The sequence below is a fragment of the Rattus rattus genome, chromosome 12 (genome assembly GCF_011064425.1).
Source record: "Rattus rattus isolate New Zealand chromosome 12, Rrattus_CSIRO_v1, whole genome shotgun sequence".
Classification (NCBI taxonomy): Eukaryota; Metazoa; Chordata; class Mammalia; order Rodentia; family Muridae; genus Rattus; species Rattus rattus.
Window position 1 is genome coordinate 90,957,891 of NC_046165.1, and position 23,074 is coordinate 90,980,964.

Consider the following 23,074-nt stretch of genomic DNA (forward strand, 5'->3'; position numbering starts at 1 on the left):
GGGGAAACCTGTTTATATTCAGTGGGATTCAGAACACACTTCCCGTTTTAGTGCAGATTTATCATTGCCCTTCAGGCTGTTCTTTAATACAGAGCTCTTTAGAAAGAGGATCTTAAGCTGCTCCCCAGATGTTTCAGCTTCAGCAAACTTGTGGTTTTCTTTATTGGCATCTTTGTTTGTAGTGTTTGGAAGATGAAAGAAAATATCGTCTGAGCATCTAAACACGTTTCATATTGGATCTCGAATGCCGTTTGCTGCCAGGGCATGAGAGGGATAGCACTCACACCGACACATTTTCATAGTCTTTGCTTTTAAAAGGTAATATCGGAACTGTATTGTGTCAACAGTAATGTAAAACGCTGTCTTTTGTATGTGGGTTTGAGTCTGCGTTGCTGTGCTATTTACGTATGTTAGCATTTGGTTAATCGTTTAATAGCTTTTCCTCTCCACTCTTCATACAGTGAGGGGTGAGGATGCTTTGCGCCCAGTATCTTTCCTAAACACCAGAAGTTTGAACTTAAAATATTAAAGATGACAGTTGGTCCTGTTTAGATTTTCCTCTAATTGGAAATTACCCGTGAAATCACCAACTGGGTTTCCCCTCCACCATTATTAAGATAGTTGATAAATTCTATTGCATGTTGAACATGTTCAAGGTAATGAGACGGAGGAGTGAGGTCAGGTGTCTGCACACACAGTGCTGTCCCTGACACTGCCCGCTGAGGGGAAAGAGGCTGAAGAACCTCCTTTGATGTGTGTCACTTCAAAGCATCTGGTTTGTCTTTATAGGAGCTGACATGGCCCTCTCTGCTCCCTTCTCCCTCTGTCTTCCTCTTCATGCTGGACCAGCTACTCTGCAATAAATAGTGTTTTCTATTCCGTCTCCTTTTCACCTAACACCCAGAAGACATAATTTTAGTACTTTTATTATAATTTCATTAGGTTTCTTAAATATTTTCTCTGCGTATATTTCTCCAATTCCTTTCCAATTTCCTCTCGTCATAACTCGCGATTCTGGGTCAGACGCTGTTTGTATAGTCTTCCTCCACCTCTAACCTCCATCCCATGTCTTCTTCTCTGCGATGTTAACGTGGAGCAGGAACGCAGTCTGAACACAGTACTAAAGTCCAGGAGGAAGCCTAGGCCACACTGACGTTCAGTTGTCACAGTTCAGTCTACCTCGTTTGCCCCTTTTCCGGGGGCCTGAACTTCTGGAGCTTTCAGATGAGTTCAGTGAGTCTTAGCCTCATGAACTGTGAAATAGTCTACCGCCAACCTGTCCTAAGAGCGTCCGTCGGACAGTTTATCCTTCTGCCCCCACGCCCTGCAAACGTGGCATGTCTCAAAATGCAGTGCAGTTGTTAATGCCCACCCCTCTGTGGCCATCCCCTCCTTGACTTCCACTAAGTCTCATAGATACTCTTCCCCCTTCCGGAGAGAAATGGTGACCTAGCGTAATCCCGGATTCGTTGAGACAGTTAAATCTTCAAACCCTTCCTTCCACCAACCTCAGAGAGAAAAGGGAAAGGGAGAACAGTATGGCGGGAGGTGCAGTCTGAAGGATCCACAGTTACTCATGGTTTTGATTGTCCACTCTTGCTGCTTTCCTCTTCGTGCCCGTCATGGTTTACGTCCCCCTTTTCCTGTTTTTTCTTTGTTTTGTTTTGTTTTTTTGTGAGGCACCACCTACGACAACTGTTGGTTTTTGAGGTGATTTTTTAGCCTCCTCAGCTTGCCGTTCAGCTTCATACTTCAGCGGACATGTTAGGACGTCAGGTTACGAGCTATAGATGAGCGCAGGCGTGAGAGTGCTGCTGGGTCCAGCCTGTTCTTGAAATAGTCCTTACTACGTAGAACCGTGCCAGCGTGCCTCTTTGGTGCCTTTATTTATATAACTTCACATTTATTCTAGTTGTCAGCAGGAATGTTTGCTGTGACACATTATTAGTTACTCGGAATCGAAAGTTCAGTATGATCTGTTTGGATGGGGATTTAAATGTCTGCCTGGGTGTTTCTGATGAGTGATTTGTTTTTAAAGTTTGACAGAGAAAAATGACTAGCTATTGCTCAACCGTTCTCCATATCCATAGCATAGATGTCTAGACCTTGTCTGTGATCGGAGAAACCCTGCCCCACTTACACCGCGGGCTTCGATAAAAACGAGCAGAGAGCAAGCCAATAAAGAAAGACGAGAAAGAAGAGCGTGTAATGTGTGTCTTGGAGTTTCCCATGGATAGGATGTCGTGCGTGCTTACCCAGAGATGCCACATGTCATTTCCAGGATCACTTTCCTTCAGTATTTTTCTTTTCCTTGCATGGCTTAAAAGTAAATGTCAAACAACTTACTGTTTAATGAAAACTGTAAATGGGTTTAGTGGAATTTAGTTGTATGTTTTCATGATAGGCTGAAACCTAGTGCACATGTCATTTATGTAAATTTAGGAGCAATCATTTTAATCATCTATACTTAGAAAGTCCTTTTCAACGGTATATTTGATTATCTCACAGGCTAAAAAACCTCCCTCTCCAGAGTTATAAATGGGAATAATTAAGCCCTAAAAAATTCTAGGCCTGAGTGGAGTAAGGGCTTATCTAAGCAGCACGTGCTTAAAACCAACTTTTTATCAAAGAAAATAACATTAGAAGGTAGAGAAATGACTCTAATTACCATCCTCGTGAGCTAATAGCCTGACTGACTTTGAACGACGGTTACTTTTCCATCTTTTTCAAATATCCTTAAATATAAGCACATGTGGGAATGCTCGTTGGCTTTTATCAGACTGACATTGGGGCGATTTTTTTTTTTTTTTTAACCTCACTTGAACATTTGTGGTAAAAGATTTCAAAGCTTTGAGTCTTACAGTTTTGTATGGATTCCCTCCCCCACGTTATTCTATTAACATTTGGTCTTAATAAGCACGACCTGTTTGGCATTACCCATGTTTTACACTCATTATTTGTTTAGATGGGAGGTTTAGGAAAGAAAATGGAAAATCCTAGGACTGCTTTCTCAAGGCAGCTAACTTCTTTGAGTTTTTCTGTGAAGATTTTAATTAAGCGTCTTTCCCCCCCTCATACGTCTTACCTTCCTGAATGGTTTTAAATGATTGATGTTTGCTTCTATGCTGTGGTAGTGAGTCCAGCGTGAGTTCTTTTCAGATGTAGGTCGAGTGTGCGTGCTTCCCCTTTCTCTGCATTTTCTTCCCCCACTTCATCCTGACCCTGCGAGTTTAGCTTCATTGAAAGTGGAAAGCAGTTGCCCTAAGATAGAACTTTGTGTGTTTTCCTGTTCATAATTCTTGTTTTCTCCACAGAGAATAATTGTAGATATATTCTAGGTCATCATCATGGTACCTGCATTTAAAGTCAAGTTGCTTCACATCACAGCAGTAGGAAATTTACTAATTAAGAATTAATTAAAGCCAGGCATTGTGGCCCACATCTTTAATCCCAGCATTCAGGAGGCAGAGGCTGATGGATCTCTGTGAGTTCCAGGCCAACTAAAACTATACAGAGGGCCCCTGTCTCAAAAAAAAAAAAAAAAAAAAAACACAAAACAAACAAATGAAAATTTAAGGTTTTTTTTTTCTTACTGAATTTAAATTAAAATTTCCTGGAAAACTCCAAAATGCTAGCTTCCTTGAGCCACTATCCTGGACTGCCAGTTTTCTCTGCATCTTCTGTTTTGTGACTCCAATCGGCAGAAACCTCATCTCATTTGCTGTTTTAATTGATAACCTGATGTTAAGTTGAATAAGGGTACGGGAGCCGCATAGTGTTATGAAGCCATCCTGAGAACAGTCTCGTATAAGAATTGCTTCTTAAAGTAAACATTTGGAGACTTTTAGAGACTGATAGTGAAGGTGAGACAAGATGTCCGTCGAGGATAGACGTGCTCACCTGTTAAATGAATGGCTGCCCCTGCGGTTGGTTTTGGATGCGGTCTTGTGGGGCAGGTCGCCTTTCCAGTGCACCATCACTGAGCGTCCTGTTTAGGAATTTGTCAAATCTGGGGACTGACACTTGGCCCTGAACCGCAGACTCAGGCATCTTCCTGGTGGGTTTCCCCTTCCACTCCATCAGATCATTGGATTGGAGTTGGACAATTCTCTCGGAGCCAAAGCAGTTAAGTGATCTGAGAGACACACACTTCATCTTCCTGTATTATAAATGACAGAAGTCCAGGATGTCTGCAGGACACATTTACTTCTCCGTCCAGAGACCGTAAGATAGAAAGTGCCAGGCCCTGGTGAGGTTCTGGCTGTTGGGTTTAAGGTTATCAGTCTTTCCTCACACACCGCAGCGACCTCAAAAGTCCACAGTAAAGACAAGCAGGAAAACTTTGGTTCATTAGTAGAAAATAGGGAAACATAGGCTAGTGATAAGGATTTCATGTGAACTTTAACATGAGGTTCATTACCATACACTGAAGTACAGTGTACATAACAATTAACCCCTCGTGTATAACAGTTTACATTTTGTTGTCTGTACTGGGCAACCATCAACAAAATTGACAATGTCTCATTTCCTAAGACACATATCTTTGTAATTAGCTTTTCTTCATAACCCCTCATCAATGACAGCTGATCCTAACCCCTTCCTTTTGCTGTATTCAGAAAGCCAGAGGAAAAGAGAGGTTTTGTGTGCATTTGTTACTGTCTTTACTGGGGGCTATCCGAAGAGGAAGTTACTGTTCCTAGCATTTCTGATTAACTTTCCTGTGTGGCTTGCTAGTTTGCAAACTTATTTGGAAGCCCTGTCTTAAAAGTGAGTAAGGAATAGATTGGTACACATCTTTAATTTCGGGACTTGGGAGGCAGAGGCAGGTGGATCTCATGAGTAAGGACTGTTCATCTGGTCAACAGAGTGAGTTTCAAGACAGCCGGGGCTACACAGAAAAACCTTGTCTTGAAAAATCAGAAAGGAAGGGAGGTAGGGAGGGAGGCAGGAGGAGAGAGAGAGAGAGAGAGAGAGAGAGAGAGAGAGAGAGAGAGAGAGAGAGAGAGAGAGAGATCACAGCATGTTCTCCTTCAAATCATAGGAGCAAAACTTACTTTCTGTTACTATCAAAATCTGTAGATTTAAGAGAGAGCCCTGATGGCTTTTCTGAGTTATAGTGAATATTTATAGGAGACTCCCCCAAATACTGTTCCTATTTAGATTTAATTTTATTACTTTTTTGTGTGCACACACACAAATGATGTCTTTTAGGAGTTGGTTTGCTTCTTCCATGTTAGATTCCAGGGATGAAACTCAAATGTCAGCTTCTCTGGCCAATTCTCACAGCCGCTGAGCCCAAAGGTGTCACCCGGACTGGCCTTGACCTGCCCCCACCTCTCCAGAGTATCTCAGTCGCATGGGCAGGTATAAGTGGCTGTTGTTTTTCTTTTTTAGTTTTGTGTATAGGACTGTGGTTTGTGCACATACGCGGTGCACGTCTGCCCCCCTAAAGCCTGGAAAGAGTCTCACTCTAGAACTGTAGGTACAGATGGTCGTGAGCAGGCCACGAGGGCACTGCAAACCAAACCTGCTTGTCCAGAAGACAGAGAGAGCCACCTTCCAGCCCCGTTCTTGTTCCTACGCATGGTTTTTCTCTGTTTTGAAGTACTAGTCTTTATTCCTGAGTGCTAGCTTCTCTAACGTGTATATCAAAGCGTGTATTCTTTCCTTCTGCAGATTTCTATTGTCAAATAAAACTTCTTGAAAATTGTTTACTATTCTTCATTCTAACTTTATGAAAAGGAAACTGGGAATCTTATGAGATGACCAGTTTGGTTTATTTTAGTTTTGTTTTGTTTTTATTTTTTGTTTTTTGTTTTTTGGGTTTTTTTTGATGAGAGGAAGCAAAAACTAGGTACCATGTTTTGCTCTAACATTGGTTCTAGTCCATTGTGGAACCCCTGACCTTCACATGACCCCCTTGATTAGTAACAATGAATACAGTGCTAGTTCCAGTCAGCCCTTGGCTGGGGACCCTTCAGCTTCTGCCTCTTCCCTCAGAAGTCAGAGCTCTCGTGGTTTCAGAATGCACATCTGAACACTGCACTCGCTAACGCCCCACGTTTGTATGTGGTGCACAATCTCAAGGTCTTCATTAGTAAGCAGCCAGTGTGTTAACTGCAGCTTTACCTATTACTCACTGGTCTTCGAGGCCTCTCCTCCCCTGTACTGCTCTTGCTTTCCTCATTAGCAAAGCAGATGTAGAGAGAACCACATTAACTGTCCAGGAATTGTTATTCATGAAGGAGCTTGTGATGCAAGCCTTACATTGCTTAGATCATCTCTCCTACACATACTATTTTTGATAGAAGCCAGGCTTTAGCTGTCACTGGCCTTTAATCTCAGTGCTCCCATCTCTCCAGGTGCTGGAGAGATGGCTCAGCGGTTAAGAGCACTGAGTGCTCTTCCAGAGGTCCTGAGTTCAAATCCCAGCAACCACATGGTGGCTCACAACCATCTGTAATGGGATCTGATGCCCTCTTCTGGTGTGTCTGAGGACAGCTACAATGTATTCATGTACATTAAAGATAAGTAAATAAATATTAAAAAAAACCTCAGTGCTCGGAAGACAGAGGCAAGTGGATCTCTATGAGTTCTAGGCCAGTCTGGTGTACAAAGTGAGTTCAAGGCTAGCCAGGGTTATATAGGTCGTGAGGCCATATCTCAAATACCAACAGACTACAAAAACAACTTTAGAAAGGTAAGATGTCTTTTCTTTTTCAGAGTTTCTTCTGAAACTCTGGCCTGAATTTCATGACATGAATCAAAGCGTCCTCATATAAAAATATTTAAATGTATCCATGATGAAATTGTGGAACACAGAAAAGGTTTGTATAAAAGATGCACTATGAGTGTTAATATTTTTCTTTCTGGTTATTTTCTATTAATTGTAAATAAGACATTCTCACGTTGAGTGGAACTTCCTGACAATTCCATTGAAATATAAACTATCCCAAATTATATTGGTGTTTTATAACAGTAAATGTTCATGCATAACATTTTTTTGTTCTATTGACTTTATATTTATTGGCTTCCTACTTCTGATACAAAGTCTCACTGTGCCTTGGCTGGCCAGGGTTTCAGAGATCTCCCTGACACTGTCTCCCGACTGTGGGATCAAAGGATGAGTCACACACCACACCTCCTTTTAATGCCGTCATTATGTTTGTCTGTTGTAGTTGGCCGCTGTGTGAGTCATAGCTACACACAGCGTCCTAATCCCGCCCTGTGTGCAGCCTGTAGATAATTACAGTTGCCCAGGCTCTCCTGTTGTCCTGACTCATGGAGCGGATCTTGGATATTTATGTTGTTTTAGATTTTTTAGTGCACATCATGATAGGATAAGCAGCTTTTTACATGGAACTTTTTATGTTTTGCAGTTTTCTCTGGGAAAGTGCCCCAGAAATAGAATTTTGTATGAATTAGGTGGGGGCTGGAGGCAGAAGCAATAATAAAGAAACCCTTTATTATTGCTGGTTCTTCTTTTCTGATATTTCTCAGTGATGGCTGTTAGATCACCTAAGTAGATCTTTGTATTTGTCTTTCATATTTTATGTCATGTTTGTGATCTGCCTTTTCATAGTTTCCTTATTTAATTATACCCTTTTACTGCCTGTTTAACTAGTCTTCTTGGAAAAGCGCTGTTCTGTTTTGGCTCTTTACAGATAAGTTAGACAATCAAGTTTTCCTAAGTAGGTAGTTCCTCAGAAAGGAAAACATCTGAATTAAGAGGACTACACACACCAAATAACAATGAAGATGTGTCTACAACACTTGTGCATGTATTCACAGTAGGAAAAAATAGAAGCAATTTAAGTGTCCGCCGACAGATCCATTCATCAGTAACTATGGTAGAGTGAATGCCACTACAGACATAAGCCTTTTGTCAGGCAGTTCTGTTGCTGTGAAGAGATACCCAACCACTGCAGCTCTTATGAAGGAAAGCCTTTAACTGGAGCTCGCTTGCAGAGGGTTTCAGAGGGTCGGTCCATAATCCTCACGGTGAGGAGGCATGACAGCCTGCAGGCAGTCATGATGCTGGAGAAACAGAGTTCTACATCCAGATATGCAGGCAGCACAGGGAGAGCCACTGGGCCTGGCTTGAGTTTTTGCAACCCCAAATTCTACCCCCAGTTTCACACTTGGTCCCACAGGAGCACACCTACTAATCCTTTCAAGCACTCCACTTCCCAGGCTTTTGAGTTAGATGACCTGATGGGGCATTCGTATTCAAACTACCTCAAGCTGTGAGAGAATCTCAGTACCCATCCTACCAAAAGCAATCCACAGATTCAGTGAAATTCCCATCACAACTCTAACACCCTTCTTCACAGACATGGAAAGAGCAATTCTCAACTTCATATGGAAAAACACAAAACCCAGGATACACAAACATGAATATAACTGTGGTGTATTTTAAGTGAGTGAATATAGTTTGTGAATATATGTGTGTATATTACACTCATTCTGTGTGTGTGTGTGTGTGTGTGTGTGTGTGTGTGTGTGTGTGTGTGTGTGTTTGCAGTGCTGGCTGTTGACGTTAGGGTCTCCCATGTGCTCTCTCCTAGTCTATTATAACTTCAAACTGTTAGAAGAAACTTCAGAAGGAAGAAAAGAAATGGGGAAAATAGGAAGATTGAGGAAACGAAAAAAGTAGAACAAACTAATTCTTATTTCTGTGTAGTCTGCGAATCTTTACATTGTTCTAGTAAGAGCTTTCCTATGATGGATCAAACTCTTAAACTCCAAGCCTAAGGTGGAAATAGTTTTGCAAATGCATTGCTTAAAACCCATATTTTACTGTGTTTTTCATTACTACCTATTTCTTACGTTTGATTTTTGTTAGAAAATGTTTTGTTGTACGTTTCAAACTCCTTTCTAATTTTCAAAAATTTTCATGCTATGTAAAACATAATGTTTGGACGTCAGTACATTTCTTCTGAAATGTAAAGGTATAATTTTCAGGTCTTCCATAATGACTGCAAGGGCATTTTTTTTTCCTGTAGAAAACGCTTCTATGAATAAGGAAAAAATACTCATTTTTAAGTTTCCTATAATTCTCAGATGAAGTGTTTTTGCTCTTCTTTGGTTTTACTTTTGAGACAGCGTGTCCTGTGGCCCAGGCTGCCCTTGATCCAGCTGCATCACCTGATTGGCCTTCCTTTCTGACCTCATGTCTGCATCGCTCGCAGGCGCAGGCGCAGGCGCACGCCATCCCAGGATTCCGGCTTTGATAGGCCGCACACCACACGCGGCGCTCGTTTGGCTAATTTACTGTCTGTTTAGTATGATGGCCAAGTTCAGGCAGTACATATTTAGGATTAAATTTATCTATTTACGGGAGGAATTAATTTCTGGAGAAGAGTATATAATTTTAAGATCCAACTAATTATATTTACTTAGAGGAATTTGCATGCTGTGAAAACAGACATGCTCACTCACCTTCTACTGTGATTTTATTGTAGGTTTGATGAACTTGTAAAAAAATTCAAAGTTGAATATCATGCCGGTGGGTCCACGCAGAATTCAATGAAAGTGGCTCAGGTTAGTTAAATATTTTAAAAGTTAAAATGAAAATGTATCAAAATATTTCTAAACTTTTGGTTATTTTGCATAATCTTTTCCAATTGTATTGTCACAAAACCGTGTTGTTTGTTTTCATTTGAGTCTTTAATAGAACATCTAATAAGAATTACTTAACTGGCCCCTAATTGATAAGTTTGGAAATAATTCAGTGTTTATTCATCACTATTATTTTTGCATGCTATTGTTTAGAGAAGTTCTTATTTCATGGATAGCCCTGATTTTCATTTTGTAAGTGACGTGTCTTTTTGTTTGCTTAGAATGTCAGCCACTTCGCCACATTCATCCCCTCACCCTTCGACCCTTCGGTGGCGCGGCGGCCCCCCCCCCCCCAGTTACTTGAAAACAGAGTCTTGCTCTGTAGACTTGATGGCCTAGAACTCTGCTTTGCCTCTGGAGCACTGGAGTAACAAGCCCTAAGTCAGGTGGTGTAGCACACGTCTTCTCATTTCATGGAGGGGATTGCATGCACTTGTAATTTGAGGCATTTTACAGGCTGATTCCTGTAAGGAGGATCATAGATGTGGGGCTAGACTGGGAAACGCAACGTGACCCCATTCCCAAACATAGCAAAACTCTGTGAATTTTGTATGTAACTTGAGGTAGAGAACAGTTATTGCTACGACATATTAACGTTCTTCATTATATAAACATGTGGATAGAAATATGTGTCCCATTGTTTGTCGTTTCTGTTTTGTTTTCATTTTGAGATCCGCTCTCACAATGTGGCTCTGACTGGAACTTGCCGTGAAGAGCAGGCTGGCTTCAGATTTAGCGATCTGCCTGCTTCAGCCTCTTGAGTGCTGAGAGTAAATCATGGGCCATCAAAACTAGCCAGACATATGTCAGCATCTAAGTTGTGTGTTTTATGAATTTTAAACACATGCATATATTTATTTGCATATGAATATATATTTTAAAAATATCCAAGGCATTCAGTAGATACTGAAATAAGCAAATTTTAAAATAAAGTCTGAATCAAGAGCTAATATGATGGTAAGAGTTAATGTTAATTTTCAAGCTCCAATTCGTAAGAAAAAGCTAATCACTGAAAGTTAGCTTAGTATCTCACTCTCTAGTCATAGTTGAGCTTTCGTGGACTGGGGTCATCCTTGTTTGTTTGTTGACTAATGGTTTCTCCTTATATTCTGATTAACCTCAAGGACGGGAGAAATGTAAAACTGCGAAATAAAATTCAGAGCGCTGTCCGTTCCTTTCCTCCTTTCTTTCGTTCTTATTAACTCTTAGATTACTTAAGTGCACATTTTAAATGCTCTGCCCACCAATGCCTTAAATATTAACTTTACGTGAAATGGCTTGACTTGTCTTTGTCAAGTTATTTCTATTGTGAGCTCAGATCAATTGGAGATAAAACAGCCAAAAGAGAAAAAGAAGCAAAGTCCAGTGTAGTGGCCCAGGCCAGTAACAGAAGCTGCTCAGACAAGCCAGGGAAAACACAAGTTGGACGCCTACCTGGGTTACACGGTGAATTTGAGGCTAGCTCGAGAAACTTGGCAAAAATCTTATCTTAAGATTAAGATTCTAAAAATACTGTTGGATGTTGGGGGAGGGACATGGCCCAGTATTGTGATGTCAGCACCCAGGAGGCAGAAGAAGGTAGAGCTGAAGTTCAGAATCAGCTATGGCCATAATGTGAGATTTTCCCTACCTTTTCTTCAATGGCTGACGAGGTGCATGAGAGGGTGAAGGCACTTTCCTCCCAGCCAGACAACCTGAGCTCTGTCCCTCAAATTCACAGGATGGAACTTAATCTGTGAAAGTTTCTATTGGTTTCTGCATCTACACAATACACACAACACAGAACATGAAGTGTAATTTGTTTTTAAAAATCAAACACATAGAGAAAAGCCTTGGGCTCAGTGGTAGAGCGCTTGCTTAGCATGCACAAGGCCCTGGGTTCAGTCCTAAGAACCACATACAAAAAGAATGACTTACATTTTTGATTTTGGATATTAATTTGTTGTGGCGACCATGTCAGAATATACAGATTGAAAGGATTAAATAACAGAAATTTATTTCTCAGATTTCTGGAGGCTAGAAGTCTATGGTCTGAGTACTGTCAGGGCTATCTGTGTTTTCTTCCTCTGGTACATCACTGCCCTCTTCTGCTGTCCTCTGATTGTCTTTTTCTTTGTATTTGTGAACAAGAGATCTCTGGTATTTGTTCTGTGATACAACTTCTCTTCCTTACACTCACACCCTCCTGACCTCCTCTCATCGATTTCTTCCCTTTTTTTTTTTTTTTTTTTTTTTTTTTTTTTTTGAACTGACCTCCTTCCTAGGCAAAGCAGCGCTCTACCACTGAGCTAAATCCCCAACCCATCTCGATTTCTTCCTAAAGTCTAAGGATTAGCGCTCTGCCCGGAGTTTAAGCAGAGTGCACAGGGATGGTGTCCTTCTATGCTCTTGGCTTCTCCTCACCCTTTTCTCTTCTAGGTTTTGGAAGCTCTTAACACTGGCTGATGAATCCTCTTATTTCCTGGGGCTCTTTAGTATTTCATGTTAAACTATTAGTACAGTTTTGTTGTTATTCTTTTAATGTTTATATTGCCTACTCTATACCTATTTATAAGTCTACTATCAAAACAAACGAATGAAGTGTGGAGAATTAAAAGTCATCAGCAAAGATGTGGGCAGTTGGAGACCTTGTGACCCAGGGATGAGAGTATTTATGGTATCACTGCTGTGGAGAACGGGTTGCTACTTCTTCAGTGAATTAAAGCTGGTATTAACCTCATGACCCAGGAGTTTTGTTTCTGCATATGTCGATTTGTTGATGTCCTCTTAATACGCACAGTTTGAAGCACAAACTCTCCTATGTAATTGTATATGAATGAGCCCTATGGTGTGGTAGGTAACTGGAGTTAGGTAGTGTCCTGCAGGTGGACCCTGAAGAGTGGGTCAGTGTTCTTATAAAAGGCCCCTCGGGAGTTTCTATTGCTCTAGTGAAGTAAGTCGTTCACTCCATCACACACTTTATGCCTCTACTAATCTGTGGTATCTGTTGTAGTCTGAGTCATGGAGAGTGTGAAGTGGTCGTTCTCAAAGACCGAGATTAGCACGAATGAGGAGTTACTGTCCACTTTGTCCAGAGTTTCTTTTTTGCAAGATGAAAAATATTCTGACCTGGATGGCAGTGTCATTTGCACACAAACCCCATAAATGGCCTTAATGCTAATAACCTTGTATGCCGTCGTGTGCTCCACAGCGGCGTTGAGGGTATTTAGAGATCTCGTTACCTCAGTGATTGGATTGTGTAGACAAAGCCCGAGACATCCTTGCACCAGTGAAATACCTCGTAACGAGTCTCAGGAGATAACAGTCGCTAAGTTAGAGCACGGCTGTAACGTGATTAGAAGAGTCAGTTTTTGTACTATGGATAACTTATTGGATTTTACTCATTTATTTAATAATGAAGTAACATTTGCAAGCCAAGAGTATAGACTTTGCAAATGCTTTTAACCTTAGGAGTCAGGGGGCAAAGCTAGGCAGAACTCTGAGTCGAAGGCATCTGGTGTGTATAGTAAGTTCCAAGGCAGCCAGGGCAAAACCGAGAAACCCTGTCTTGAAAACCATGCAGTCAGAGAAAGCACTTGTTCTTGGGAGCCTGGGAATATATTATAAATAGGTTTAAGTTGAAGTTTTTGTTTCGATTTGTTATTTGAGTGGATTTGAAGCTATCAGGGATTTATCCATCTTTGGGGGAAATAGACATCGTTATCTGTAGGTAAGATTGAGTCCTACATTGGATGGAACTTGTAAGAGTTAAACTAGATAATGAGTTTTAGAATTATACTACTTTTAAATGATGATTTAAAAAGTACTAGGCCTAACCACATTAACCTACTTCTTTATGAATTTTCTTAATCTAGTGGCTGGGGATATGGCTCAGCAGTTAAGAGCACCGGCTACTCTTCAAGAGGGTCTGAGCTCAGCTTTCGGCACCCAGAAAGTGGCTCACAACCATTTCCTGGCCTCTGTGCTCACTGCATGCCTGTTGTCCACAGACATACATGCGGACAGAGTTTTAATACTCACGAAAAGATCAAAACAATGAATTTGTTGATCTTTGCAATTTAAAGTTCACTTGTTCATGAAGAGCGCTACCAGATTAGAACTGCCATCTTCTTCCGTGATGGGAGTTTTACTTTTCTAGTCTTCTGGCTATTTTTTTTTTCTTTCTGATTGGTGAGCTCAGTACATCTTCAAGTTGTAATTTATAATGAGAGTAGGATAAGCGTATAGCTTGTGGACTGTGTTATGAGATGTTGGTTGGGTTTCCAGCGGGTACTGACAGCAGGAACTGTTTTCACTGTTAAGTAGCTGTTCTACAATCTGCTGTCTGCGTTAGTCATCATCTTTGGGAGGAAACAATGACCTAAGTTACCTGTCTCCTCATAAAATATAGTCTGGAAAATATATTTAGAGTCCCGGATTCTTCAATCCTGATGCAGTATTGATATAATCCTCGAATTAGATAAATGAGAAACTGAACTTGGCCGTAAATCTTTCTGGAAGTCAAGGCAAGTACAGTAGAAGACTAGTGTTAGTGTTTGTCATTCAGTCGTGGACTTTGCATCGGTAGTTGATGTAACATTTTTAATACTGTTGTCCTTTTGTGTATATGTTTTAAGTTATAAAAAGAAGCCAATTATATGGCTTCAACAAAACCAACATCCAAACATTAACACAAATGTGGGTCATGTGACTATGGCGTTGTCATGGTAGCACACCAATAACTGGATTTGAGACAGAAACCAGTGAAACTGGGTTATAGTATAACAAAGAATTGAGGGCTGGACATGGTACCAGAAAGACCGTGAGAGCAGATGTAGAATAAGACAGCTGTTTCCCAGTCAGCAGCTTGGTGAAAATGAACTGTCCCTTCCTCAACATAGTGAATTTCCTTAGCCATTCCATAGGCATCAACAACATAAAGTCTCATTCAGAACCAGAAGGCTGTAATCTAATGGCTCCTGAGACAACCCCGGGAGCATTTCTTCAGACAAGATCTTCCTCTGTAAAGTTCACATGTGTGATTCTTCCCGATCAGACTCCAGAGGGTTGGGAACAGTTTTGGTAACAACGTGTTGACCTGGTTACAATGTAGATTTCATTCTGTCTGATATTACCAGTAATCGTATTTTTTTATACTTTAAGCGATGTGACAGATCATGTCAAAAAAAATGTTCCTAGAGCCCCTATGTATTTTGATTTACTTAACTACACTGAAGATTTTAACGGAGCCACAACTATATATGAACATATGTTTGTCGATGTCCTGCTCACATATAAATCTAGTCTCATGCATATCTGACAGGCAGTAAAGGTACAGACTTTGGCGGTTTCTACACACTTCTTTGTTACTGTCCTGTGGTGTGTTTTGTGAGATAGAGTCGGTCACACTGCAGCTCGCCGTGTCACTGTAAACTCAAGAACGTTCTGCCCACGGGCTTCTACTTTCTAAGTACCGCATTAAAGGTGTATGCTGCCAAGTGTCACTCCAGACTTATTTTTACATGTTTCTGCGTGTGAGCACCCCCTTCCCTCATCCCCGCCCCAGTTTGGATTCTGGGACCCAAACCCAGACCCCTTGGGAGCAGCCAGTGCTCATATCTGCTCAGCCATGTTTGCAGCCCTCCGCATATTCACTCATAGAAGAGCAACATCTGTGTTTCTGCACAGAGCATGGGGAAGGAAATGCGACTTTTCTTACCTGTGATATTAATGGTTTCATTAAACATATTTTCACATACCAAAATTGACAGCCACAATTAACCAGACCACCCAATTTCAGTGTGTGGTTTTCGTTATTTGCTAGGTTGTTTTTTTTTTTTTTAAATAAAATGAAGTTAAATATTAAAACTATGTATTTCCATTCACCTTCCAACTTTTTCAAATGATATTTAATATAATTTCCAACTTGAAAAACACAGAAGAAGACTGTCATGCATGTCAACCAAAAAGATGCCTTTGGTCGTAATTTATGGTTCAGTGTCTTAATGGTATCTGTCTAGCATGTGCAAGGCCCTGGTTTCAATCCCCAGCTCCTAAAAGATAAACAGAAAGATAACTATCATTGTCCACAGACAGACAGAAACACAGAAATACCAGTTGCTAAATACAGTAAAAACTTGGAGGCTGAGGTAGAGAGATTACAAGTTTAAGGTTAGTCACATCAAGACCCCTGTTCCTAAAGGGATAGTTACTTGGGACAAATAACAGAAATGCGGACTCAGTTTTTCCAGAAGTGTTTGATGATATTTGAGCGTGCTATAAAGAAGCTGGCAGAAACTCGTTCAATAAAATACTGGCTTCATTTTCATGTGACAAAAGCGCTTCAAACCTATAGATTAAAAATTATGTTCCAGAGAAGCACACTGAAATTCAGTAGGATTTTATTTAGCCCCTTTACTAAAACTTTACTTCAGTTCTGTTTTTGACATCATAAATTCTGACTGACTGCTTTAAAAACAAATTATTAATTTTTTTAGCATGAAACTTTTACACAGCAGCCACTTGGCTTCAGTGTTCTCAATTGATAGACATTTAAGTCATAGATAACTCATTTTAAAAATGTCTTACTTGTTTATAATAAAGTAAAGATTTTTATACATACATTAACATAATGTGATCACAGGCACTTTCCCTGCCCCCTCTGATTTGCTTTCTTTTCCATACCAATTCCTTCCATGTGTTTTTTCCTCCTGGAGGGGCCACCCCTTTTTGTTCTTTTCCTGTTTCGTGGAATCCTGTCAGGCTAGGTCACGTTTATGTCTTCAGGTAATCAGAGCGCTTGTGAGCCTATGAGTAGGACGGCCAGCCGTGTAGAAGCGGCCTGGAAGAGAGCCTTCCACCTCTTCCTCCTATCATGTCTTCTGAAGAGAGAGCTGGGCCGGTAGATGCCCAGCATGTGAGCGTGTGAGCATTCATCTGTCATTCTTGCTCAGCACTTTATGCAGATAGGAGTCTCTCCAGTGACTGCCACATGTAGGTGTGTGACAGATCGGGAACTGCGATCAAGAGTGTGTGTGCTGCGTCCTGAGTTCAAATCACCTCATGGGATTTATTCTCTAGCAAGTAGTTTTCCATAGAGATGCAAACTAATCTCTCTAATACGTCTGCTCACTAGTAAATAAAACCTTCAATAATTCACCACCATCTTTCTTTGTTTAATATCATAATAGAGCGACACTAAAATCTCTTCAGTTGTAGTTCCACTCTTAAAACATTTCCAATTTTGTATTTTTAAGGATGTACAGTGTGGCATATAAAATGTAGTTATCAAGTAGTTGAATGTGTGCATTTAAACAAAAGAAGCCTCCGGTTTCTTTATCATAGTTCCAGATGCTGGTTCAGGACTCCGTTTCTTTATCATAGTTCCAGATGCTGGTTCAGGACTCCGTTTCTTTATCATAGTTCCAGATGCTGGTTCAGGACTCCTCTTGTCCTGCAGGTTGCCACTGTGTTGCCGCTCAATCACGGGGCTGTCACTGTGCTTGCTTGTGTCCTGTGTCTCTTTAGGTACTAATGTCAGATTGGGTTATGACTCACCGAAACAGCCTCATTAACTCCATTGTTAAAGTCTCGCCTTCGTACACAGCCAGCATCGGTGTTGTTGGAGATCAGTGCTTCCGTACGCTTCCAGTCCCAGCATGTGACAGCCAGCCAGACACATTGTCCTTTGGGAGGAAGGAATTCGGACTTGGTAGAAGCAGAGTGCACAGTGCTGTCAGGGTATTGAGGGGACTCATTTACAGACCCCTGTGAGTTAGGTTAAAGGAAGGTGGCTTATGTAGCAGGCAGGGTAAAATCCACTTCATCTGAGTGGGAAAGTATCTGGTTTATGTCAAGATAATTTCAAAGATGTCAGCACATTCTTGGCTTTGATGGGACCAGGGTTCAGCCATAAAACTCCACATACCATTCAAATTGTTTGGTTTATTTATACTATGATGGGGAAACATACCAGAGTTATTTATTGAAGGGTAGATGATAGTCACTGCTCAACATGGCTGCAGTCAGGTCAAGCTGGATGACTATTTGAATACATGTAAATTCTCGGGGGTCAAGGAGATACAAAACTCAGTCATTAATAAGCACCACCTTTTACTTTTACCTGAAAGTAACAGTCCTTATGTGTAATTGAATAGCGTTAGTGTATTATTTTGGCTTCCCTCTTCCTTTTCCTTTCCTGCACATTTAAGTAGAATTACTCTTCTAAGCGTATAACAACCTACATTGAGCGTGTAGTATACAAACACTTCCTTTTCCATCCCCACCTTACCCTCTTAGTTGCTGCTGACGGTTCCGTCTTTATATGTGCGTTCCCAGTAATGCAGCTTTGCAATGATTACCCCCTTTACGCCATTTATGAATATGAGAGATGATTGTAAGGTGAGCTTGTACAAGGAAGAACTTTACACACTAGTGTTTATCACAATAGCCAGAATGTTGAAAAGAACACCCTTTGGGGGACGAGTGGATATATTTACAAAAAAGAGAATGAAACCCTGTCATTGTGAAGCAGCATTGTGTTAAGTGAAACAAGCCAGACACAGAGACAAATACCACATGTCTTCATTCATTTGTGGAAACCAAGACATCAGCTGTACAGAAGAATGGACAGAAGTAATGTTATCCCCAGGGCCCGAGGGGGCAATGGAGAGGACAGGCTGACGTCCATTATGGGATGAGGAACACAGTGTAGTAGTTGATTCAGCATCTTCTTTAGCACAGTAGGCTTATAACATTCTACAATGTGTTTTGAAATGTAGTATCAGCACTGAGGGGTATGAGACAGATGGATGGTGGGTTCAAGGTCAGCCTGGGATGGATGGATGGACATATATCTCAAGACCCTGCCTCAGCACTCTTCCTTCTCCCACTAACATTCGTATTTACTTATGTAATTGCCATCTACCAAAGCTCTGTATTCATTAATATGGGCTGTGGCTGCTGCTGTCTACTGCTCTCTCCTTGTAGCCTGAAGGGCCACTTAACAGTGATGTAGGGCTATCTACATAAATGGATATTTATATTTTTGTTTGTTTGTTGTTTGCTTTTTGAGGCAAAGCCTCATAGTCCTGGATATCCAATAACTTACTTGGTAGACAAGGCTGGCCTTGAACTCACAGATCTTCCAGCCTCCGATTCCTATATGGTATGATTGGCTGGTCTCTCAGTAACAGACTTCTTCAGTGTCTGTTTTTTTTTTTGCAGAGACTGTTACATTCTCCTGGAGTTTTCTTTGTGTGTAAATGCTTTCCTTAAATGATTAAGTTGAAATGTAAAGAACACAAGAATTCGAAATAAAATTCTAACTGGTAGTAGGAATATTTTCTCGATACGCTTACAAACATAAGAAGATGAAATAAAAATCTTTAGGCTCAGTCTCCACAGATACCGTCTTCATACTAACCTCCCCCCCTCCGTTTATCTTTTTATAAATGCAACACATACTATATACTTTAGTTGTTACTTTTTTTCCCCAATCAACTAAGATGTGGCAGTTTTGTATCTCAGGTTGTTGTTGTTGTTGTTGTTGTTGGTGGTGGTGGTGGTGGTGGTGGTGGTATTGTCATATTTCAGCCCATTCCCCCTGGCGACCATGACCTCTAACGAGGATGTGCTTTATTTTGCTTCTGTAGTGCTACTGTATACAACTAGGATACCAGGCTTGGCCCATGTTCTCCCACTGCATCAGTGATACCTCCTCTCCCCGCCCCTTCCCTTTTCCTCCCAGACAGGCTCTTACCTGGTACCCTGTCTGGCTTGGAACTCACTGTGTGTTCAGAGTTGGCCTTGAGCTTGTGGTGATTCTCCTGCCTCTGGAGTTCTGGGATCCCTTCATCGTCTATGTTTTAAGGGAAAATGATTTTCCTTTATGCTTTGGTCCCCTTGCCTGCTTGTTAATACCAAGGTATTTGTGTCATCACATAACTTCACATACTCTTTAGTTTCCTTGAATCGGTTTGTTGACTTTTTTATCTTTCGTGTTGTTTCTGTGCGCTGTTTGGGTATTTCATTAAGTATGTTAACTGCCTTCGTATTCTTTGAGAACACAATCTGCATATAATCACTGAAGTTTGTCTTCTGTTAACATTCACTGTCTGAGGCTCTATGGAGTATTTAGAAATGAAGAATAAGAGTTTTCACGTTATTTCAGTAACTACCAACTTTCTTAATGTGGTAACGTTTCCTTTCTCACCTGCTTGAGAGGTCTTTGGGTAGAATTAAACTTCTCTCTCTGCTGTAACGCAGTCATGCCCTAACTAACTGTGTGTAAGCTCCTGCCAGACGGCCATGTCACAACTGTCCTTAGTAGTGGAGATGAGCACTGTGCCCCAAGTACCGCTTACCTTTCTTAACCACGTGTTACAGCTGCCACTGCTGGATCTGAATTTTCTGTCACATAAGAGTAAACGCCTAGGTTGGTCCCTCAAACCTGCCTTAGGATTTCTGACTTAATCTTGTCCACCTTAGCCAAGAGGTGGAGCAGTGATGTGACTTGCTTTTTTTTTTTTTTTTTTTTTTTCTTTTCTATTTTTCGGAGCTGGGGACCGAACCCAGGACCTTGCGCTTGCAAGGCAAGCGCTCTACCACTGAGCTAAATCCCCAACCCCCGATCTTCCAGTTTCTTAACCTCCCTATTTATATTTAATCTGTAGTAAAGTTTTACCACTTCTCCGTTTTGTCTTTAATTAAATTCTGAGAGAACTACCTATTGTTTAATACAGAATATCACTTAATGTTCCATTTTCAGAATTTTAAATTTTTTTAAACCGTATACGCACTGGGTGTCTAAAACATTATGTTTTCAAAATTATGTTTGAATACAATAGCAACATTGACCTGAAATTCATAGTGTTGTCTCATTATTTATGCTTTCCCTGTGAGTAGCTGCATTTAGAAGTTAAAATATTTCTGATTGTCTCCCCCCCCCCTTTTTTTTTTTTTTTTGACCTATTCCACTTAGGAAAACTGTTTAGAGCTAAGAGGGTTTTTATGACATATCTCTGGGACTTTCGCTCAGTCTAGAACACTTACATTTTAGAAGCAGAAATGGCACTGGGGTAATCAAAGAGAACTCTCTGCGCTCACACCTTACACCTGGAGCAGTTGTTAGCCACGTCGGCAGCCCGGGCATCTTTATAAATATCAGAGGAGGGTGTGGATGGTGATGCAGCAGAGTCTCTGTCACATCCTGTCAGGGCCAGATCAAGGAGGAATGAGTTTTAAGTAGCGTGAGTCCGACTAAGTACACAGCTGACATTGTGCCTTCTCCTTGCAGTCATACATTTCTCAGAATGAATTAGTACTCCTTTCTTCAACGACCTGTCCCTTGTTGAAGTGGGTTATTACATTTTAGTAGTTAAAATCATGAAAACAGTTGTCCTTTCTCAGATTTTCCATTTGAAAAGATGCTTTTCACTTTGTGTTAGATTTAATCTAAAATAACTAGTATTTCTTCTCTTTTCTTTCTCCACATCCCCCTGCTTTAACCCTTAGACCTGATTTTGAGAAGCTGTCCTTGAAGACACATTTTTGGAGCCTGTCTCAGCACCTATGTTTATACTCTAAAGTCTCCTGGTATAAAACTGCACGTCATAGTCGATACCGAAAGGCACATCTATCTACCTTTCATGGGCCTTGAGGTCATAGCACCACCCCAATACGTGGCATCATTCAGTGTGTATCCCTGCCACCTCAGCTCAAAGCCAAGAGTTTTAGAGAGGCGCAAGGGAGGCGACATTCTGTCTGTCACCAGTGGGTCTTACACATTTTGCCATTCTGTTTTGTAATTTGAATTCAGGCACTAAAACAAACAAACAGGAAAACCTAACTTTGGATTATTAGTTCACTTGTTTAAAAAGAAAATTAAACTCATTTTGTTTCCTGACAAGGCTCATGTGTTAGTTGGTCAAACAAGGATAGTTTTTGCCAATTCTGTCGTGAAGTATAGTTGCTCCCTGCACTGTAACTTTTTTTCGTGGGAACAGATAAATAATAGGTCTCCCTTAAGTTAGGGAGGCAGGCAGGCTGACTGACATCTTCACCACTGTTCCTCCCCTCCAAATCCAATTCCCCGCTCTCATCCCAAGCTCTGCAGCAGACCCCCTCCTCCATCTTCCCTCTCTCCTCAGCCCTGCCTTAGTGGATCACAGCGATCTCTCCCTCCTGGCCTCTCCCCTCCGACTCCTGATCCCCAACTCCAGCAGGCAGTCCCTGGGCATGCACAGGCTACTGCAGCCGGTGAATCCCGTAGGCTGACGGCACATCTTCACTTCATGGAAATCTTGGAAAATCATTGGAAATCATGGAAAACTTCAATAGAAATCATGGAGAATCATGGAAATCTTGGACAATAGGAATAGATCAAAAAGAAGAACAGGAAGAGAGGAAGGAGAAGAAACTCAGGTTCAAGCACAGATTGTATTTTCAACAAAATCATAGAAGAAAATTTCCCTAACCTTAAGGAACAGACTCCTATTAAGGTGCAAGAAGGATACGGAACACAAGCAGACTGGGCCAGGGAAGGAGGTGCCCTTGGCACGTAATAGTCATGACACGTATGGATGTGCAGAGTGAAGAAAGTGCTCAAAGCTGCGAGGGCAGAAGCCGAGTAATATCTCAAGGCAGACTGGTTGGAGTAACTAACGCCTGGCTTCTCAAAGCCCAGGAAGAGCTGAGCTGATGTCGACCAACATAGACCACTATCGCAGTGGACCCATCAGTCCCAATAGGTGGAGAAAGCAAGACGGGCAATGAGAAATAAAATTTAATCATTATCTATCCACAAATCCAATCCTACAGAAGGTGCTAGAAGGAAAATTCCAACCTAAAGTGGTTAACCACACTCAAGAGACCACTGGGAATCTCTCTCTCTCTCTCTCTCTCTCTCTCTCTCTCTCTCTCACACACACACACACACACACACACACACACACACACACACACACACTCACAGCAACAAAACAACAGGAATCAACAAACACTGCTCACTCATTTCCTCAATAGAAAGATACAAGAAAAATGGATTAAAAACAGTATACCATCCCTCGGCTGCACCTTAGAAACACCTTTCAACATCAAAGATAGACATCACCTGAGAGTAAAAGGATGGGAGGAGATATTCTAAACAAATGACCCTGAGACTGCTGTGACCATTTCAATAGCTTACAAAATATGCTTGAAACCAAATCTAATCAAAAGAGGACAGGGCAGGATATCATAGTCCTCCAAGAAAAGCATACCCAACAAGAGTACATTATAATTCTTCACAACTAGATGTCAAACACAGGAGGACCAAAATCCAGAAAAGAAACACCTGCACAGCTTAACTCCCACATTAACTCTCACACTGATAGTGGGAGACTAAAATACACCTGTCATCTAGCCAAGACCTAAACAGAGAATTGTGGGAGCTAACTGATGATAGAAACAAAACAGACCTTACAGATATTTCCAG

At 41.1% G+C, this 23,074-nt stretch overlaps 1 protein-coding gene across 2 annotated transcripts in view; it reads left to right on the forward strand.

The window, feature by feature from the left end:
• Positions 1-23,074, forward strand: part of Adk (adenosine kinase) — a 382,119-nt gene that overhangs the window by 112,044 nt on the left and 247,001 nt on the right. For both annotated transcript variants that reach the window (XM_032917960.1, XM_032917961.1), the window contains exon 4: positions 9,465-9,543. In XM_032917960.1, coding sequence (XP_032773851.1) covers positions 9,465-9,543 — 79 coding nt within the window. The remainder of the gene's footprint in view (positions 1-9,464; positions 9,544-23,074) is intronic.